At 35.3% G+C, this 20,651-nt stretch overlaps 1 protein-coding gene and 1 non-coding gene across 4 annotated transcripts in view; one reads left to right on the top strand and one right to left on the bottom strand.

Annotated features, from left to right (window-relative positions):
• Positions 1-20,651, bottom strand: part of LOC150095180 (calcineurin-binding protein cabin-1-like) — a 1,028,489-nt gene that overhangs the window by 915,375 nt on the left and 92,463 nt on the right. For 2 of the 3 annotated variants that reach the window (XR_016550194.1, XM_090411711.1), the window contains exons 7-8: positions 18,304-18,433; positions 792-840 (exon numbers count right to left, since the gene is read on the bottom strand). Coding sequence is in view for 2 of the 3 variants with exons in the window: in XM_090411711.1 (XP_090267837.1) it covers positions 792-840; positions 18,304-18,433 (179 nt within the window). In the remaining variant the exon portion in view is untranslated. The remainder of the gene's footprint in view (positions 1-791; positions 841-18,303; positions 18,434-20,651) is intronic. The other variant, XM_090411712.1, reaches the window with a different exon arrangement.
• On the top strand, positions 12,689-12,761 carry TRNAV-AAC (transfer RNA valine (anticodon AAC)). Its single transcript has one exon. It is a non-coding gene; the product is annotated as a tRNA-Val (tRNA).

Raw genomic sequence — 20,651 nt, 5'->3', positions numbered from 1 at the left:
TGCATAGCATTATACATGCCTGCAAGATGTGCTTTGCATTATGGTATACTAAGGCAAGTGATGTGAAGTCATTAGTCCTGTGATCAAATTAGAAGATCTACCAACACCTGTCTTGAAAAATAGAAGTATACAGTCAGCCAGGTCTAGTCAACCAGGCCTTGGATACCTTGCACAAAATTGGATGGAAAATAACCACTACAATTCACCACAGCGAATACTAACATAAACTGATTCCCCAAAAAAGTTTTTTGGAGAATCAGCAACAGATTTAAAAAAAAAAAAAAAAAATCGTCATAAATATGGATATATATGAAACTTACTAAGATATGAGGTGCAGTAATTCTTAGGCTTTCTGTCCTACTATAGCCGAAGCTGCTTACCAGCACCCAGAGGTGCTTCCTTTAGGACTTGAGGGTGTCAGTCTAATATCTTCTACTTAACATTAACCTTTGCTTAATTCTTTCATTGTATACTGTTTTCACTCCCATAAATCTTAACAGAAGCCTTCAATATTGCCTACCAATACAGTATGGTATTAGCAGGCAATAGCACTGAGTAGATGGTGATTTCATAGTGTGTAAGTAATAGTGTAGACCAACAATTGTGTGGTACAGAGTGCCCTCTTCCAATAAATCTCGACTCCATACAGGCATCATCTAAAAATAATACCATTAAAATCATGCATTCCAATTTCTTGTATTATAATTTTAAATGAAACTAAGATAAATCTTACATAATTTTAGAATCAAAACTACTACAAATGTCAAAAGAGAATTGCAAAACATTATCACCTTCTGTGCTTCTTCTTCATCATATGTTGCAGTATAAATAGAAGGATCACTATTATTTAAAAAAAACATTTATAAATACTTTATAATTTAATATACAATATCTTATTTCAATTTATCAATTAATTAATATATAAAAATTGAAATCACAATATTAACTTATTTGCAAGAGAAGAAACTTTCATCATCATCATCATGAAATTCCTGGTATGTATTCTTATAGGTGTATAGGATATTATGATAGTACTATATTAAAAAGCTTACATTATTACCAACTTCCTATTGACAATATTTTTTTTTCTCTGGATCTGTTTTCTGCCAAAAAACAAATGTTTTGCTAACTTCCTCAACCATTCAGTTTTACTGACAATAACACCGAGATTAGTTGCTTGCACCAGAATGCTAACAAAGTCAAGTTTCTTCCTAATATCCTCATTTCTAATATAGTTCCACCATTGATGACATCTATTCACTCTAATTATTCTCACAACTAGCATATCTAGTTTTTGATCATTTTATTTCTAAATTTGTTTGAAAACTATATCCCACTGATGAGACTTCAATAAAGGTCGAAACTGGTCTGGGTAGTGACCCTTCCCATAATGCATAGAATTATACATGCCTGCAAGGAGATGTGCTTTGCATTATGGGATACTAAATACAAGTGATGTGAAGTCTTAGTTTTTCATACAAGTTTCCCTGGTCCTGAAAATAGTTCAGGTGTAAACTTGTTTGCTAACACTTGAATAAAGGATTAAACCAAGTATATAATTTCTTGGTATCTTTAATTTATAGTATAACCAAGTGGAAAAACTTCAACAACTTTCTCTAATAATTAAGTATTTTAATAATAATGTTTTGACACCTTTTGGCTACTCGTATATGAAAATATGACTTCTGCATTACTTCAACTTTAGTATCACCTCTGGGTCTGGCTCCCACTGATGAGATCTCAATAAATGTAAAAACCAGTCTGGGAAGTGACTCTTCCCATAATCCATAGCATTATATATGTCCACAAGGAGATATGGCTTTGCATTATAGGATAATATGCTTTTACTAGCATACTTTGTAAAATTACTGAAAGAATCATACACTCCAGGCTTATGCACTGGCTGACAAAAAATAAGAAAATCAACTACTACCAAACTGCTTATAGAACTCGTCATTCGACAACAGATCAATTATTCCATTTCTGCCAAACAATAATAGACTCATTTCAGGAAAAACCAACAAAAAAGACAACTGCCATATTCCTTGATATGACTGCTGCTTTTGATCGTGTTTGGATCAAAAAATTAATACAAACAATACATGATATTGGAATTAGAGGAAACGCTTTAATCTGGATTGCTGATTTCATCAGAGGAAGAAAGATCAAAGTCAGAATCAATACAGCAATATCAAAAGAGCGGAGAACCTGGGCTGGTGTTCCCCAGGGCTCAGTACTCAGTCCCTTACTATTCCTTCTATATGTCAATAATATTCATCCCTACCTTACAGAAGACACAAAAGTAACTTGCTATGCAGATGATATAGCCATCTGGCACACTAGTGCTAAAATCAAAGAATCAGAGGAAATTCTAAACAAATCCATGAGAGGATTAGAAAAATGGTCAAACGAACTCAAACTTAAAATCAACCCAGACAAAACAAAACTAAGTACATTTAGTACAGACAGGAAAAATAGACATTCCTACAATCCCAAAGTCATGATCAATAACAAGCTAATTGAAAAAGTCACAAATCCAAAATACCTTGGTATTACGCTTGATCAGGAATTACGTTTTGCACAACACATCTCTAACACTTCCAACAGAGCTCTAAAAAAATTAAATATACTGAAAAGGCTTTGTGGAACAAATTGGGGTGCAAAGCCAAAAATCCTCAAAACTACTTACACTACACTAATAAGGCCAATAATGGAATATGCAGCACCTATCTGGTCACCTTCGGCTTCATCGGTAAAGAAAAACCTAGACAAAATACAAGCAAAAGCATCCAAGATTATCATTGGTGCAGTCTCATCCACTAACAACATCAGAGCCCAACAGGAATGTGGGCTTGACCTGCTGGAGGACAGACGAAAATTTGCCACCATAAAATTCATAAATAATATCAGAAGCTACCAAAGTGATCATGTCTCCCTAAAAACCTATGAACATTGGAACCAAATTTGCAGACTTCACAGATCATCGACTTTACAATATGATGACACTATCAGGAAAGAAATAGGTCTTGATCAGCTAAATGTCCACATAAACAAAGAACCTCTATTTTCCAGTCCTTTACCTTCAAATACCTTCATAAATCTAAACCTTACCAAACTCTGTACAAAAAAAGAACCAAAAGAAATGCTTAAAGAAAAAGGCCTAAATACCATCAACCTTCTTTCATCCTCCAAACAGGTTATTTGTTATACCGATGGATCATCAGACACCAATATGATTAATGGAGGCGCTGGTGTTCTCCTTCTACTCCCGAAAGGTGAAAAACTTTCAATAAAAGTTGGATCTGGGAGAATCGCTTCCAATTTTACCAGCGAACTCTACGCAATAATTAAAGCACTAGAAGCCTACTTAAATCTATCATCATCTCAACAATCTGAAGGAATTATAATTTACAGTGACTCAAGATCAGCTATGGAGGCAATCAAAAATGGCAATACCAAGCTCACACAAGACATCCATAAACTCTTAAATCATCTAAAGTGTTTAGGTAAAAGTTGCATTCTACAATGGATTCCTGCTCATGTAGGCATTGATCACAACGAAGCAGCTGATAAATTAGCAAAAGAGGCCAGAGAACTCAACCAAGAAACTCATATGATAACTCTTGCTGATGCCAATGCACTAGCAAAAGCTAAACTAATTCCATTGAAATCAGTGATACAACATCAAATTCCCGAGATCAATGCTGACAGAAGGACCTCCACTACGATAGCAAGACTACGAACAGGACATTATAGAGGAATGAAGATCAATACAGATGATACGAGAACATATAGAAACTGCAACAACTGCCCCAATACGGAACTGACACCCACTCACATCTTTACCTGTCCAGCAATTACAGCAGCCTTGCAAGAAATAGATCCTAATCCTGAACAACAGCTCTATACAAACAAAATCACAGACATAGCCAAAGCAGTACGAGGAGCGCACGGAAACATCTAAGACTCTTCAAAGGACAAGACAACAACAACAACAACAAGGCAAGTGATGTGAAGTCTTAGTTTTTCATACAAGTTGTCCCAGTCCTGAAAATAGTTCAGATGCAAACTTGTTTGTTTACACTTGGATAAATGATTAAACCAAGTATATAATTTCTTGGTATCATTAATTTATAGTATAACCAAGTGGAAAATCTTCCAACAAGGGTGGAATGTGAGCATTTATTAAATCTAAAATCCAGTGTCAGAGAATATAAAATCTTCAATCCCATCTTTATGATTAGTGCCAGTTCAAAATTTTCTTGCCCCATGTCCAACTCTTTTGCATTCATTGACTCTATCCGTCTGCAATTCTGATAAGCACAGACTCTCGTTCACTCTCTCTCTCTCTCAAGACGCTTGTCCAAATATACCACATTCTTTAGGTCCCTTGTCAAGGCTATCAGGTGCAACCATACTTTGTAATATCACTCAAAAACAAAGCCCACCCTTAGGTGTAATAACTTCTCCCATCCACATATCCATCTCACTCACATATCCAGATGGAACTCTGTAACATCACCCAAAGGTAAGCCTGATGTCATAAACATTCTTGTTCTGCCAACTCCTGCAATTATGGTTAAGGCTAATTACTACTGCTATATACATGCAAGATGTACTGAATGCATCGAACACCTCTGTGGTATATGCCCATTCCTCATCTAGTGTTTCATCAAAAAGACGTCAAGACTACTGAATATCTTAGATATACACAGTTTTCTGGTCATAGTAATTAACATCCATACTATATCATCTTTACAGTCTCATACTTATATGGAATCTATCTTGAAGCATGGAAACAAATTCATATTCAGCCCATCCCAAAGTAACAAATAAAGACAGCCATCACAACTATCATCCTAATGCATTCAGAGTTCTTCTACCAAAAGTAATGGAAGTCATCAACAGTGAACTCTTTAATCATTTAAGAAGATCACAATTTTATCATTGTCCACCAATATCAATTCCATCACTTTTGATCTACAATGGATCTCCTTGCCAATATCACCAATCTATGAGGAAGTTGTGGAAAGATTGGTGAAACCTGTGTAGTCTCTAAATATTTCCAAAGCATTTGATTGGATATTGCACAAAAGCCTGGTTATCAAATCATCATCTTATGGTATATTTTGTTTTGCAAATAGACTGCTCGGGTCATTCAAAACACATCAGCATGGATGGCTTCAGATTTCCTCACTAATGCCAGAGTACAACAGGGCGCTGTACTTTCACTAATGCTCTTAAACCTATTCATAAATGACCTTCTGTCACTAACCTCAAATTATGTGCACAGGTTTGTGATGATAGTACTCTCCATTTCTCTTTCGCATTCGACAAACCATGAGTTCGTATAACAAAGCATATACTGAGTTCAGCACAGGTATTGGTTGCTGAATGAAAAGAATATCAACAGTGCATGGAAAGCTTTTAAAAAATACTTATATGATGTATATATCAGAATGTGTCCCAAGAGTTCGAAGAATAAATAGGGTAGGAGTCAAATGGATGCGTAATCTTATCAAGCAAGAAATTTGTATGAAAAGGATGATGTGGAAAGAATACCGTGTGCAAAAAGATGAAGTCTGTTATGAAAATTATAACCAGCAGGCCAAAAGAGTCACAGCTGTTATGCAGAAAACAGTCTGAGCATGAAGAGAAACTGGTGCTACAAGTTAAAGACAATCCAAAAGAATTCTATTGTTATGCTGCAAGTAAAAGAAAGAATGAACATGAAAGAATAACTCTACTGAATGCAGATGGTGTGAGGGTGACAGATGCAGAAAAGGTAGTTCAACTAACGAGTGCCCATTTTGCTAAAAGTTATCAAACTGGTGTATACAACACTGAGCTCACTGCCACCTCTTCAGTGGATAAAGAAACTCAGGTGTATGAGGAAGAGGTAACAGAGCTGTTACACAAACTGAATAAGAATTCAGCAACAGAGACTGATGGGATATCAGTACAGGTGCTAAAAGAGCATTCAGCTGAACTGGCCATTCCTTTAACCAGGCTATATAACTTGAGTCTCAGAACAAGAAAGATTCCACATTAGTGGAAAGAATGTATGGTAATCCCATTGGACAATGGTGGTGCAAGGACCAATGTATCCAACTATTGACCAATCAGTATATCAATCAGTTGGTTAGGGCTCGCATTCAGAAATGGATTTACTAAGGGAAGATCATGCTTTAGCAACTTGCTCACATTCTATAATAATGTGAACACTGAGCTAGATAAGGGTAAAGGATATACCATGATACTTTTGGATTTTGCCAAGGCTTTTGACCGAATATAGCATGAAAGATTATTGAAAAAATTGGAGATTATGGGTTTGGATTATAAAGTATTAGTGTGGATAAGGTGAGCAGACTGCCATGAAAAAGTGACATACAGGGAATGTGAGACTGTAAGAATTAAGATAACCAGTGGGAAAAGGACAACAGGGATCTTTGGAAGCTAAGAAAGGGGTTAGATCTAGATTTTTCTCTCACCGTGTGGTGCGTGATTGGCATGGATTGCCATTGGATGTTGTGTGCAAGCAGTGTGAATGAATTCCAGAAAAAGTATGATACTTTGTGCATGTAGTATGTGGCCTCCCTTGATGAGTTGCTGAAGGTCTCTCTTAATAATCTTTAAAGCTACCTGTGGCTTAACAATAAACAACAAATTACACAATAACCACAGTAATTAACTTTAATGAAATGAGAATACAGATATTTCGTACTGAAAATAACAGATATCATCAGTGTGTAGAAACAAGGAAATGGGAATACAAGGTACATGCAACAATAGCTTTATCAATTAAAAAGGGTTGCCATGTGCTATAAATTAATATATTAATAAATAATATTAATTATATAATATATTTATTTTTATTAATTATAACATATATCGAGCCACCCTAGATTAGTTGGTATAGACAAAGCCTTTTGGTTGGAAAGACAAGGGTTCTATTCCAGCCCATTACGTGAGGAACTTTTATCTGGTCTCATATGGAGGTAGAGGATATTTTCACCTGGAAACTCAGGATTTTTATCCCTCAGAACAGGCAAACCTGTCCCATGAACACGGGTTATAGTCATAAATAATTGTCCTTAAGAAATGCGGCAAAGTGGTGATGAGCCAGCTGCATTAATTTGTTGTAAACCTCTCGTTGGGGGTGGGAGGGGGGGGGGGCTTAACCTGTCCTAAGAGATGTATGAGAAAAGGGAATATATATATATATATTTACAATTAATATATTACTTTCTAGCTCATGGCAACTGCTTTTAATTTATAAACTGATTGCCTGTTTCTTTGATTTGCTTGTTTCTGTGCACTCATGATGTACTATTATTTTCAGCATGAAATATCTGTAATTCATTATCAAATTCTTGACATGTATCATCAAGGGGTGCACAGGATATGATAGTACTACATGAAAAAATTACATCACTACTAACTTCCTATATACAATTTTCTTCCAAATCAGTCTGTTACTTGTCACAACTCCAAAATTAACAGATCTTATATTTCTATCGTCTAAGGCACTTTGTACCGTATCAATCCACCTATACCTTGGTCTTCCTCTGGGTCGTTTTCCTGCCAACCTGGAAGAGAACACTTGTTTTGCTAACCTTTCCTCGCCCATTCTGTTTAAGTGACCATACCAGCTGAGATTAGCTCTGCTAACACATTCCTGGATGCTGACAATGTCAAGTTCTTTCCTAATATCTTCATTTTTAATATGATATTGCCATTGATGCCATCTGTTCATGCCTATAATCTTTCTCAGGACTCTCATATCTGCAGTCTCTAGCCTTTGGTCAAGTGTTTTACTTCTGACCCAGCTCTCAGATGCATAAGTTAAAACTGGTTTGAACACTGTCTTGTATACAGCTAATTTAGTGTTCCGATTAATCTCTCCCTTATTCCTATGAATTTATTCAACTGACTTTCTACCATACCAGCTTTGTTGATTCTGTTGTCTATTTCCATATTTAATTTATCATCTTCACTAAAAATCGTTCCTAAGTAGCTGAAATGTTTCACTTATTCTATAGGTTCTCCATTCACAATGCAGTTGATATTTTCAATGATTCTGCCTATTTTCATTGTCCTGTTATTGCTGATCTTCATACCATATCTATTACAACAGTTTTTCAATTTAGTGAGAGAATCTTGCAGACTTGTAGCGGATTTATTTAGAAGTATAACATCGTCCGCATAAAGAAAAGAGCTGACATTAACATCTCCAATTTTGATATCATGTTTAATACCACTTTCCTTCATAATGTGATCCATATAGATAATGAATAACAAAGGGGATAATATACATCCTTGTCTCACACCAGATTTGATAATAAACCATCTTCCTGTACTTCCTTCAATTCTAACTGCTGACTTACAACTCAAACAAAAACCAAGTATTGCTTGATATAATGCCCCACCGACACCATATAACTGAAGTGCATTGAATAACTTCTCTCTTGGTGCCTTGTCATATGCCTTTTCCAAACTGACAAAACTTAAATACAGGTCTTTGTTATATTTCCATGATTTCTCCGCTATTTGTCGTAAAGTGAAGATCTGATCCTGACAGCCTCTATTTGACCTGAATCCAACTTGTTCTTCACCAAGCTTTTCTATGAGAGATGTACTACAATCATCGGGAATTCGTCCCTCTGTCCAGGCATTCTGAACTATGCAGTGCAGCCACTTACAGCTACTGCACTACATAGTTTAGAATATTATCTGGTCGAATATCATCTACTGCTGCTGCATTTCCACATTTCAAGCCTTTGATGGCTTTTTCTACTTCGAGTATGGATATGTATTCCTGTCTGCATGCCTGGTCAGTTGTTTTTTTATCACTGTGCTGTCATCACTGCTAGTTTCATTCAGCATATTTTCAAAGTAATTATTCCATACTTCAAGGATATCTTTTTCTCCCATTTTCATGTCAACTTTATCATCTCTAACGCCTTTTACAGCACTCTATCCTCCATTTCTAAGCTTCTTCAACAACCTCCAGAATATTTTGCCACCTTCTTGATATTTATTTTCTATGTTCTTGCCAAATTCCTCCAATGACTTTTGTTTAGCTAGTTTTACACATTGTTTTGCTTTATTACATTTGTCTCCGTATTCTCTAAGAGCAAAAGCTGACTTATTTGCCAAGAACTTTTGATATGCTTTCTTCTTTTCCTTCACTGCCTCTTTAACTTCCTGTGTCCACCATGGAGTTCTGATTTTCCTATCCTTGCAGATAACCTCAACACATGCCTCTCTTGCTGAATCAATCAGGGTTTTCTTCAAGGCTTGCCACTGAATCTCTAAGGTTTGGTTCCTGTTCTCAAACTGTTTCATTTTTTCTTCAATAATCTTTGTATATTTTAGTATACAGTTCACATCTGAGAGATGGTCAACATTTATTTGCTTTAAAAATTTCTTACATGTTATTCTTTTCAATATGAAATTCAATTTTATCCTGCTGAAGACTAAATAGTGATCACTTCCAATTTCAAATCCTCTGTACACTCAGGTGTCCTGCACCAGGAAGAAAACATCACTATCAACAATAACATAGTCAATGAGACTTTTCTTATTCCTTGCCTCTTCTCTCCTTGTGAATTTGGCACATTTTTATGTTTGAACATGGTGTTAGTAATAACCAATCTATGTCCTGAGCAGAAATCCAACAGATCTTTGCCATTATTATTAGCTTTGCTCTTTTCTCCAAATTTTCCCGAAATATTTTTATATGTCTGACATTTCTTACTCTGCTATTTAGATCCCCAACGAGGACCAACTTTTCCTTTTTCATTGTGTCAGTTGTTTTTCTAAAACCCTCAAAAAATTCCTCCACTTCTACCTTAGTAGAAGTGGAGGAATTTTTTGTGGGAACCTTCTGTGGGATCATAGACACAAATAAGTCTCATTGCCCAGTTCCCCATTCTCATATATGTCCACATTACTCTACTTGAGACTGCCTGCCATTGAAGAAGATTAGCCTCGTATTTTGTGTTGAATACTATGGCTACTCCTTCTTTTCATTGATTGTTATTGCCTGTGTATAACATTTTGTATTTATTTCTCAGAAAGATCTCATCAGTTTTTGTCTTTTTTGTTTCAGTGACTCTTATTATGTCGATCTGGTACTTATCTAATTCCTCAGCTATCTCCATTTCTTTGCCATTCAGGCTTCTTATCTTGATAGTACCAATCTTTAACTCTGGTGATGTTGATTTGGGGTATGTTTTCAGATTTGTTCCAATAGCTGACTTTTCGCTGTTCGCCCTGGTTCTCTGGTGAAAACAACGCAGGTCTTGTTTAACCGGGCGATGCCCCAGCCGACATGAAATTATATCATGTTGTACCATTGTTTTGTATTTGGTTTAACCAATAAGAATACAATTTGGTTGGCTAAATCCCGAATTGTCAGCCCATCCTCATTCGTTCAGTATCCAAGTAGATACCCAACAGGGTACACCACGAGAAGGTGAGGATTGGACATTAGGTCAGAAGCCCTGGTCGGTTCTCCGCATTCATTTAAAAGCTATGTGGAGGTCTTCTCTCAGTTATACAGCTTTGACCCTTAAGCACCCCATATCTGTACTTTCATTTCATTAAAGTTAATTACTGTGGTTATTGTGTAATTTGTTGTTTTTAATAATAATCAATGCCATAAGCACTGTTCATCTTCCCTTATTTCAGTGTGGAGAGAAGAAACTTCTCAACTTCAGTGAATTCAAAACATAATCTTGTCTTATTTTAACACAAGAACAACCACACTTTACTGTCCATCAACCTTTGATAATATCTAACTTTCCCTGTGAAATCAGATAATCTCTTTTTTAAATAACGAAACCTGTGGTGCGTTCATAATTAGAAAAAACACACACATAAACCACAGTGAAAATTATTTAATTGTAAATATTTCATCCTAAGTATCTTAGGACATCATCAGTACAGTATTTAAACAAAATTAGGAATAACATACAGTTAGGGCGCATGATTACAATAGAATCTCATGAAAACGTGCATAACGTGTTAAAGTAGTACAAAAAAAAAAAAAAAAAACGTTAATTATTTAACACAATTTTGTATGATAATTTCCCATACTTTAGGAATAGTAAGAATGTCGTTGCGGTTTAGGTTTGGTCTGTGTAGTAGGGCTTCAGAACTTTCTTTGTATAAACGTTCATGTTTAAATAAAGATCTATGTAAAAGTTTAGACTTTTCCTAATGGATCCTACGGTTTGGATTTTCAATTCCGTTTTGAGAGACGCCAGATTTCTGCGGTTTAAAAAGATGAATGTGATCTTGATGTTCCGAGATGCGTTTCTGAACAGACCTACCTGTCTGTCCAAAGTAAGACGATTTGCATGATTTTAAATAATTTTAAATTAATTTTTTTTTTTTTTTTTTTTTTTTTTTTTTTTTTTTTTTTTTTTACTTCTGTAACATGTTACACACGTTTAATGAGATTCTATTGTAATCATGCGCCCTAACTGTATGTTATTCCTATTACTGTTTTAAACTACATGTCCTAAGATACTTAGGATGAAATATTTACAATTAAATAATTTTCATTGTGGTTAATATTGTGTGTTTCTTCTAATTAATCAGATAATCTCTACTTTGACAAACTTACACTTCTGGTCTCTTCTACCAGAAGTGTAAGTTTGTGCATCCATATCCATAGTCCTCTCAGCCTGAAAAAAACTAAATATCCATTACTCCTCGTGGTGTATACAACTCCTAACACTGTATAAATTTAAATCTGCCCTACCTTGGAATGCTTACATGAGACGGTACACCAATAACTTCCCTAAAATTCTTGATGCCTTTCATAAGAGGGTGATGTGATTAATTTGTGACTACTCTATCTCCCTCTCAAAAGCTCACTCAGGCCACTATTTCACAGTGTGATGTGTCCACCTTACTCCTCTTCTACAAGCATTATAATGGGTGTTGTTCCACTAAACTTGCCGACACCATCATTCTTGCACTTTCCATCAAACTATAAACATATGAGCAGCTGTAGATCTGAGCATATAAAAACAAATTCTCATTCTCCCTTTTCATTCCATCTACATCTGTGTTTATGATATATATTCCCCATCTCCAATTCTTTGAAGAACTTTTGAATAACCTCCATTTGTTCAAAGAAACATATCAACATGTTCCTTCTTTCTTATGAGTTAGTATAAAGTAATGCTTTATACTAACTCATAAGTAATACTAAAGTAATAGATTTTAAAGTACTACTATCCACTTATGCCTCTTCCATGGGTATTTTCATAGGCATATAAGTGCGTAAGATAATAATATAGGCATATTATTATCTTAATAATAATAATTGACCTGTCTGAGTTGTTATTATTATATAATAATATTATAAAATTATAATAATAATAACAGCATGAGTAAAATGCTTATCTTTAGAAAGGTCTATATACAAATTTGCATTATAAATAAACTTATCTCCTAAAAAGCAGAAAAAACTTAACAGAGTTAAAGAACATAAATATCATGCAAAATTCCTTGTTTTCTCTTCAAGATCATAGGATTTGATGAAAATACACAAACAGTTAACTTTAAACTTATAAAGTACAGTTTGTTCTGCTCTCAATAATGGCCATTAAAATATAATAATAATATAATATATATTAAAATATATAATATAATATATAATAAATTAATTGTACCTGTGGTGTAGTGGTTATCACATCCGCCTAACATGCGGAAGGTCCCAGGTTCGAGCCCTGGTAGGTACAGATTTGTTTGTTGCCGGCCTGGTTAGCATACCAGCCAAAAGGCTGCGGGTTCGGATCCCACTGTAGGCATGGATGTTTGTGATTGTCTGTAAAAATACTAGTGGTGGTGGTGGGCAGTAAATGAAGCTTAGATGACGATGGTCAGGGCCGTCGCCAGATTAGATTGCGCCCTGAGGCAAAAAATTAAATATCGCCTCTGATGGTTTATAACACGAAAGTTCATCAGAACAGCCATTCCATACAGCAAAAATGTCATCGACATATCTGAACCAATGCGTAGGTCTGGGAGAAATGTTGTCAAAGATACGTTGTTCAAAATGTTCCATAAAGAAATTGGAGATAGCAGGAGAAAGAGGATTACCCATTGCTGTTCCTTCAATTTGCTGATACAACTTATTTTTAAAGGAAAAATAACCAGAATTTATTACAAAATCAAATACGTTTACAATGTCCAAAGGAAATTCCTGTTGTAGTAATTCAATACTTTCCGAAAGAGGCACATTTGTAAATAAAGAAACAACATCTAAACTGATCATGATATCAGAAACGTCCAAATGAAGATCTGAAATTTTATTTTTGAAATCCAAAGTATTTTTTTTATAAGTATCAGTTCTTCTAGTTGAAGAGGAGAGTAAACTAGATAAAAATTCAGGCGAAAATTATACTAATAAATAATCTTTCTACGTGAGTTTTTTCCGTTATTTATTGTGTACCGATATGTCTACTTACGGTTTACCTTTTTTAAAACTTAGATAACTTTCAGTTGTTGAAAAAAAAAAAACTTGAAGTTCATTCTTTCTTCATGGCTACCTGCTTATACACACTGTTCTGACAAGCAATGAGGTTTTGCAACCTGCAAGATCAGCATTTTTTTAAGGTACTGGTTATTCAGGAAACCTTGTATCATGGAAACACTAAAATTCATGTAGAGAGGCTTATACATTGGCAACACATGACTATTAAATTATTTAAGGAATTTACAATGTATACTGGAATATTAATTAAAAGAAACTTTAATAAATACTTCCTATATTTCGGTAATGTCACATTGCCATCTTCCTGGTGCCATAGAACAATGACACGTGCAAGCAGGCACTGCAAAAAGCAAATGAGGCAGAAGAGAGAAACTACTGTTGTCCCTAGAATCCTAACGGTGCCCCCTAGGGGGCTATATTGGGTTGTCTTGGTTGTTGGGCTGATGTTCTCATGATGTAAGCTTCTCAAAGGGGCAATCTCTTCTTTGGGGCAATCTCATGCACCCAAATTTGTTGAGGTTTGAAAAGTTTTTTTTAGAACTGAGGCTGATTCTATGAATAATCTTTCATATTTAAACTTGCTGCAGTGTATTAATGTGGCTTTCTTCAAATGTATTCTGTGGCAGGTATCCAGAGCATGGTCTGCAATCCCAGAGTGGCTGTACTGGTGAAATTGAATGTAGTCTTTGTGTTCTGAAATCCTGACATTTGCTGTCCTGCCTGTTTGGCCAAAGTAGGAGAGTTTACAGCTGCAAGGGAGGTCTAAAGGAGTTATCCGCTCCACCAAAGACCAACCACTTCCCCTAGACCTACCAGGGGTAAACCAGGTCCCTTGCAGCTGTAAACTGTCTTACTTTGGCCAAACAGACAGGACAGCAAATGTCAGGAGTTTGGAACACAAAGACTACATCTGGTTTCACCAGCCACTCTATGCCATAAGCAAAACTATGGATGAATTTGAGGTCTGTGAATAAAAATCATCAACATAACAGAAGAACACAGATGAAACTACACAGCACTGAAGTATCCTGGCATAGGTTGGTAAATCTACAAAGATGAATTCATTTTAGACAAATTATGGACTCTACAACCGTGTTATACATAACTGTTTTAATTTCCTGACATTTTGACCTTCATATTAAGGTCATCATCTGGAGTATACACATATATACAGAGACAATCTGAATTACATTTCACAATGATCTGATGAACTGTTATTCTACTGGCAGGACCTCTAGTGAAAAAAAATAAAACAAAATAATTAAAAAAAAATATAAATAAAAAAAATACAAATCCAAATAAAAAATAAATTAATTAAAAACTACATCAAAGCTATATTATATTTAAGATAACATCAGAGAAACATTCTTTCATATAGATAGTTTTCTTACAGTAACAATGATGCCCTAATTTAACATGACAATTGTTATATTAGATTTAAGATTCTGGATTACTTATGGTCCTATTTATAGTTAACTCTTAGGGAGAAAGGTTAAGTGGGTAGAATATGTGCTTTCCATATGCTTGGGATTTTAAGACCATCATTATTGCTAAGATTAGGGTAGTTGATAAGAATCTCACAGGCATCCTTAAATTTACGTTCACTGCGTATTTTGGTGCTTTTCCAACTGTTTATGTAACGTGTTCAGTGCATGATCAGAAAGGCCAGCTTCAGCACAGTTATTATATTTAATGTGTCGTTTATGTTCCTTTTGTTTGATGGGAATAGTGCATCCTGTTTCCCCTATATAGGGTAGATTACAGGTGCAATGAATACGGTAAACTCCAGGGTGGGCCAGCAGAGGGAGTGGGTCTTTAGACGAATTGAGTAAGCTCATTGTTTTGCAGGAGGTTTAAAGGTGGTGGCTCTAAGGTTGTATTTCTATAGTATTCTGTTTATTTTATTTGATGTCCCTTTAATGTATGGAATGGTTATAGTTTAATTGTAGTCTAGTTTATCTTTGTTTTTTAGTGAGGTCTTGTAGAGAATTTTGTTGATAGTATTTTGGCTGTAACCATTTTTTAGGAAAGTAATGCTGATAACTTTAAATTCATCTTTAAGCACTTGTTCGTTGGAGCAAATCTTCAAAACCCTGTTTTTTAGAGCATTAACACGTTCGCTGCCACGCTACTTCGGCATAGCCTGTTCCTGTACGCCAAGCAATTTCACTTCTTCAAGGTCAGTACGGTAATCTCGTTGCCGGCGGTAAGCGTCATACGAGTATACTCGTAGTTGGCTTGTGCAGAGCATATACCATCCATGAGAATACACAGTTTTGATGCTAGCTCCACAAGCCAAGCATTTTCACTTCTTCAAGGTCAGTACAGTAATCTCGTAAGTGTCATACGAGTATACTCGTAGCTGGCTTGTGTGGTTGGTTTACCAACTACGAGTATACTCGTAGTTGGCAGCGAACGTGTTAATGACACCTAGTTTTTGTGTTGAGTGGTGGTGGTAGCAGTTTATGTGTATATATTAGCCAGTATGTGTCTGTTTTAGTTAAACAGTGAAGGAAAGACCGGCAGAAGGAAGTGTAAAAAGTGTATCTAGAAACAGAAGTGTGTTCTGTTTTTCAGTCACAATTGTGAACTGTATGTGTTTGTGTTGTTTGTTTAGGTGGCTGAGGAAAGTGTCTAATGTCCGGCAGTCATGGGGCCAGATCGCAAAAACATCATCAACGTATCTAAGCCAGACTTTGAGTTTTAAAGGAGAGGAATCTAGAGCACATTGCTCAAAATATTCCATATAAAAGTTAGCAATTGAGGGTGAATAATGACGAGCCCATGGCTGTGCCTTCGTTTTGTAGGTAGAAAGTGTTTTGCCACACAATAACCAGATACTTTCCTCAGCCACCTAAAGAAACAACACAAACACATGCAGTTCACAATACGAATGCTAAAATGAATGCTGATCACCGTGTAACATTACAGGAAAGGACTAAAAAGATGAAGCCATCCATTATGACATGCAATGACCATCCAGAAAGGTGACTCAATTTCAAAAGGCAAAACATAAGATTTTTTAACTAAATAAAAAAACTTGAGTTTTTTTAACATTTTCAATTTTTTAATATTGATTCCCTCCACCTCCCGCAATAGGCTGTTACAACCCACAGTACACTAGTATTAGCACTCACAAACTCCTACTTTGGCAGTATTTAAATACTGCTACTATTGGCTTAAAATCTCACCAAATGTGAAATTTTAAGCCAATTCAAGCTTCAAATAAGCAGGATGGTTATCTCACCCTGGGTAATAAAATTCATCCACCATCTACACCCATAGTGGGATTTGCATGCGCAGCCTGTTGCTGATTAGAGAACAGATATGCTGATGACAACCAACCACACTGTGAAGGTAAGGTCTCTGTGCTAGACACAATCAATACTCTGAAATAGTCATGAGTGACAACTTAAGTTTCTCAACCTTTCTATAGCTTTTGAACAAAGGTGAATAACAATTGTTAGGAGATCTGCTGTGGAGCAACAACAGTGGAATCTATACACAGGATTACTAATTAATCAGTAGCCTTTAAATACTGAAAAAATACGCTCCTGATGATCACTGTTTTTACAAAGAATCAAGATTAGTTTTCCATTGTTTGAGAACTGACTTTTTTAGTGTGACAAAAGTCAGCTGGGATGGGATAAATAGATTACTTCCAGCATACTGGACTAATGTCAGATGTCCATGATGTAAGATGTTGATGTCTTTCTAGTAAAAGATCATAGAAGGTATGCAGTGAATTCTTCTTGGTACAGCATGAAATAATTTGACTTGTCATCTATACTAAGCTAGAGAAGAATACTGAACACATCCTTATTTTGGGTTATGTTATGAAGGTACTAACTGGAGGTGAGAGAGGTGGTGCAACCCACTGAAAATAAGATGTGTCGATTTGCTAATATTTTTGCAGATATTAGCAGATATTTTGCAGATACTGCAAGCTGTAGCATAGGCTAAGTGTGAGATTTTAACTTACTACTAGAGATATGCTTAATTTTTATCTTAGATTGCTGATACATTTATTGGAGAATCATGGCTTGGATGGTGGTTACAGTTTTAGATGAAGGCTCATTCCAGCAAGGATTATTTCATTTATTCATTTGGCATAGATGTCTAGAGATGGAGAACAGAAAACAGTAATTAAACCATGGAAAAGAAAAGTAGAAACAACAGTATCTCATTTGGAACCACTCTAATGACAAGGGATACATAAGTGAGAAAGACTGTGGGAAGAAAAAACATTAACATGGTTATGATCTGAGTTCCCAACAGGAGAATGTGTCATCCAACAGTGCATGTGGAAAGCTGAGCTGGCTGAGAAAAAGCAGAGGTTGCTAAGAGGATGGTTTGATTATCTATTCTTGTTGATGGATGGACAATCTGTGGTAGATCATTACTGACAGCAAATAGTTAAGAATTTCTTCCAGACTGATCACCAGAATTAGAAAAGGGATGCCAATTTGAATTGTGAATAACGAAGTCCATAAGCAAGAGGCCTTACTGTTTGGATATTAAGAATGCAGAAAAATTAAGCTTCATAGGTGAATAATCAGAAGTGAGAGTGAATATCAGAAGTTAGGGAATGAAAAGATAAACCTAAGTGTTAAAAAAAAAAAAATTATGAGCCAGACTAAATTATGTGGGGGGGGGGGGGGGATCTAAAAAGCATTAATGAATTTGAAAGAAAGCAACAAAACAGAATGATAGTCTTGTATTATTTAAAGTGTAGGTTTTTGGATCTGAAACTGTTTTACTTAAAGAAAACATAATAAAATACATACCAATCTTTGAAGAAAACATCACAGTAAGAACGAAGTCCTGGATGTTCTTTATAAATTTGATCCCTGATAACTAAACCTTTTAAAAAGTAACATTCTTTCATTATGGCTCTTGATATGAAATAAAGACAATCTGAAATGAATATAGAAAATACTTTATGTGAACAAGCTGTAGTCTGCTCTAATTGATATCAGTTTTACAAAACTTATACTAAAAGAACAAATATAGCAATATGTGTGTGAAGGTTTCTGTGGTTCAGTAGTTCAAGAGATAGATTCTGGTATTGAGACCACGTTTATTAAATATGAACAGGATACGTGAAAACCCGACACATTTCACATGTCGTATGACTTACATCATCATGGACATTGGTGTATAAAAAAAAGGTTAAACACAACTAACAAGGATTAAATTCATAGTCCATTAGATGTTGCTAACTGTAACAGTGAAAAAAATTGAAACATTCATTCCTGAATGTTTTGTTAGAACATTGTTATTTGTTGTCACGTTCTGTGCTTCACGTGTGTTATGTCCGAGATCTGAGGAAGTTAGATTTTTTATGAATGCTGACCACACTTGGTGTAATATCAAACCAAGGTTTGATATTACACCAAGTCTTATATCAAATCTTCCTGATTTGTGTTCTCTTCTTTTTTCTATGTCTTTTTTATGTTCTACCATATGGATTTCTCCTGACCTTCCCTATGTAACAAATGCCACAAGAACAATAGATTTGATAGACCCCCTGGTATTTTTATGGGATGGTGTGAAGGTTTCGGTGGATGTAGGAATTTTGATATTTTTTCTAAAGGAAGAAAAGCTACTTTTAAGTTGCACTTGTGGAGCAATGTTGTTAATCTGTCTGTGACATTGATGTATGGTAGTGAGATTACATTCTTGAAATCTTGTTTTTCTACGTTGGTTGTGGGAGCTGTGTTCAGGATTTTCTTGATTGTTTTTGGCTCAAATCCATTAAGTGTGAGGTTATGTGTTAAGCAGTGTAATTCCTCATTTTGCTTTCTTTCCATGCTGGATATCTCATATGCTCTGTCTCTCAAGGTTTTTATTATACCTATTTTTTGTGAGGGGGGTAGTGGTGTGAGGCTGTATTAAGAAATCTTCCTGTAGTTGTCGATTTTCTGTAAACGGTAAAGGTTAAACTTTTTTTCTTCTTCATTTTTTTCTATGAGGATATCCACCAAAGGTAATTTTTTATGTTCTATTTCCAAAGTGAATTTTATATTTGGGTGTATTCTGTTAAGATATTCTTTAAAAACAATTAATTCATCAGTCGTTCCTGGCCAAATGACAAAAATGTCATCCACATACCGTAGCCATCTCTTAGGTTTGTTTTGATAATTTTTTAGAGCATTAGTTTCAAAGTTTCCCATGAAGAAATTGGCTAAAGCTGGGGAGAGCCCATTGTTAGTCCTTCCTTTTGTTCCCAAAATTTGTTCTGGAATGTGAAAAATGCATTATTCATGCAATGTTTGTATAGTTCTACAATATTTGGTGGAAAAAGATTTTCAAGAAGAGTCAGTGTATCATTTCTCAGTACATTAGTGAAGAGGCTGACTATATACAAGCTTGCTAAAACGTCTGAAGGTTCTATATTAACATCCTTGATCTTCTCGATGAAATGTAAACTGTTCTTTATGAATGAATCTGTTTTTCCTATATGTGGCACTAACATGTTTGTTAGATATTTCACCAGATTTGATGTTGGGGAATCTCTTCCATCCACAATCAGCCTTAACAGGGTATCTATTTTATGTATTTTTGGCACGCCATAAATTCTTGGGACTAATGGGTGTTTATATGATTGATAAAGTTCTTTTTAGTTCTTCAGGCCAGTTATATTTTTGAATAAGTACTGATAGGTATCTTTTTGATTAAGTCATTAGTTTTATTATGTGCTCGCCATGTTGGATCTCTAGTAATAGACATATAGGTGGTAGAATCCTCTAAGAGGGTATTCATCTTTCTTGTGTAATCTTCGTAGTTCATGATGACTGTCGCGTTCCCTTTATCTGCTTTAATTATTACGAAGTTGTCAAGTCTTAATTTTTTAAGTGCTGCAGATTCTGGTTTTGATAAGTTCTTACGTGGTATTTAGCATTTTAATAGTAATGCAGAACTTTGTATGTGGATGAGGTCAGTTGTATCGCTAAGCAAATTGCAGATTCCTTTTTCAATTTGTGCAATGATATCTACTTTTGGAATGTGCTGTGGCATTAAAGCGAAATTGAAGCCTTTCATTAGAAAGATTGTTTTCTGCTTTGACAGGACTCGTGAAGATGTTGTTTTTCTTTTTCTTGCTGAAGTAAACTGAATTTCCTTATTAAATTAT

Source organism: Typopeltis vanoorti, chromosome 21 (genome assembly GCF_054136105.1).
Source record: "Typopeltis vanoorti isolate ZY-2024b chromosome 21, IOZ_Tvanoo_1.0, whole genome shotgun sequence".
In the NCBI taxonomy this organism is placed as follows: Eukaryota; Metazoa; Arthropoda; class Arachnida; order Uropygi; family Thelyphonidae; genus Typopeltis; species Typopeltis vanoorti.
Note: the sequence above shows the minus strand (reverse complement) of the source record. Positions and strands in the feature narration are given on the sequence as shown.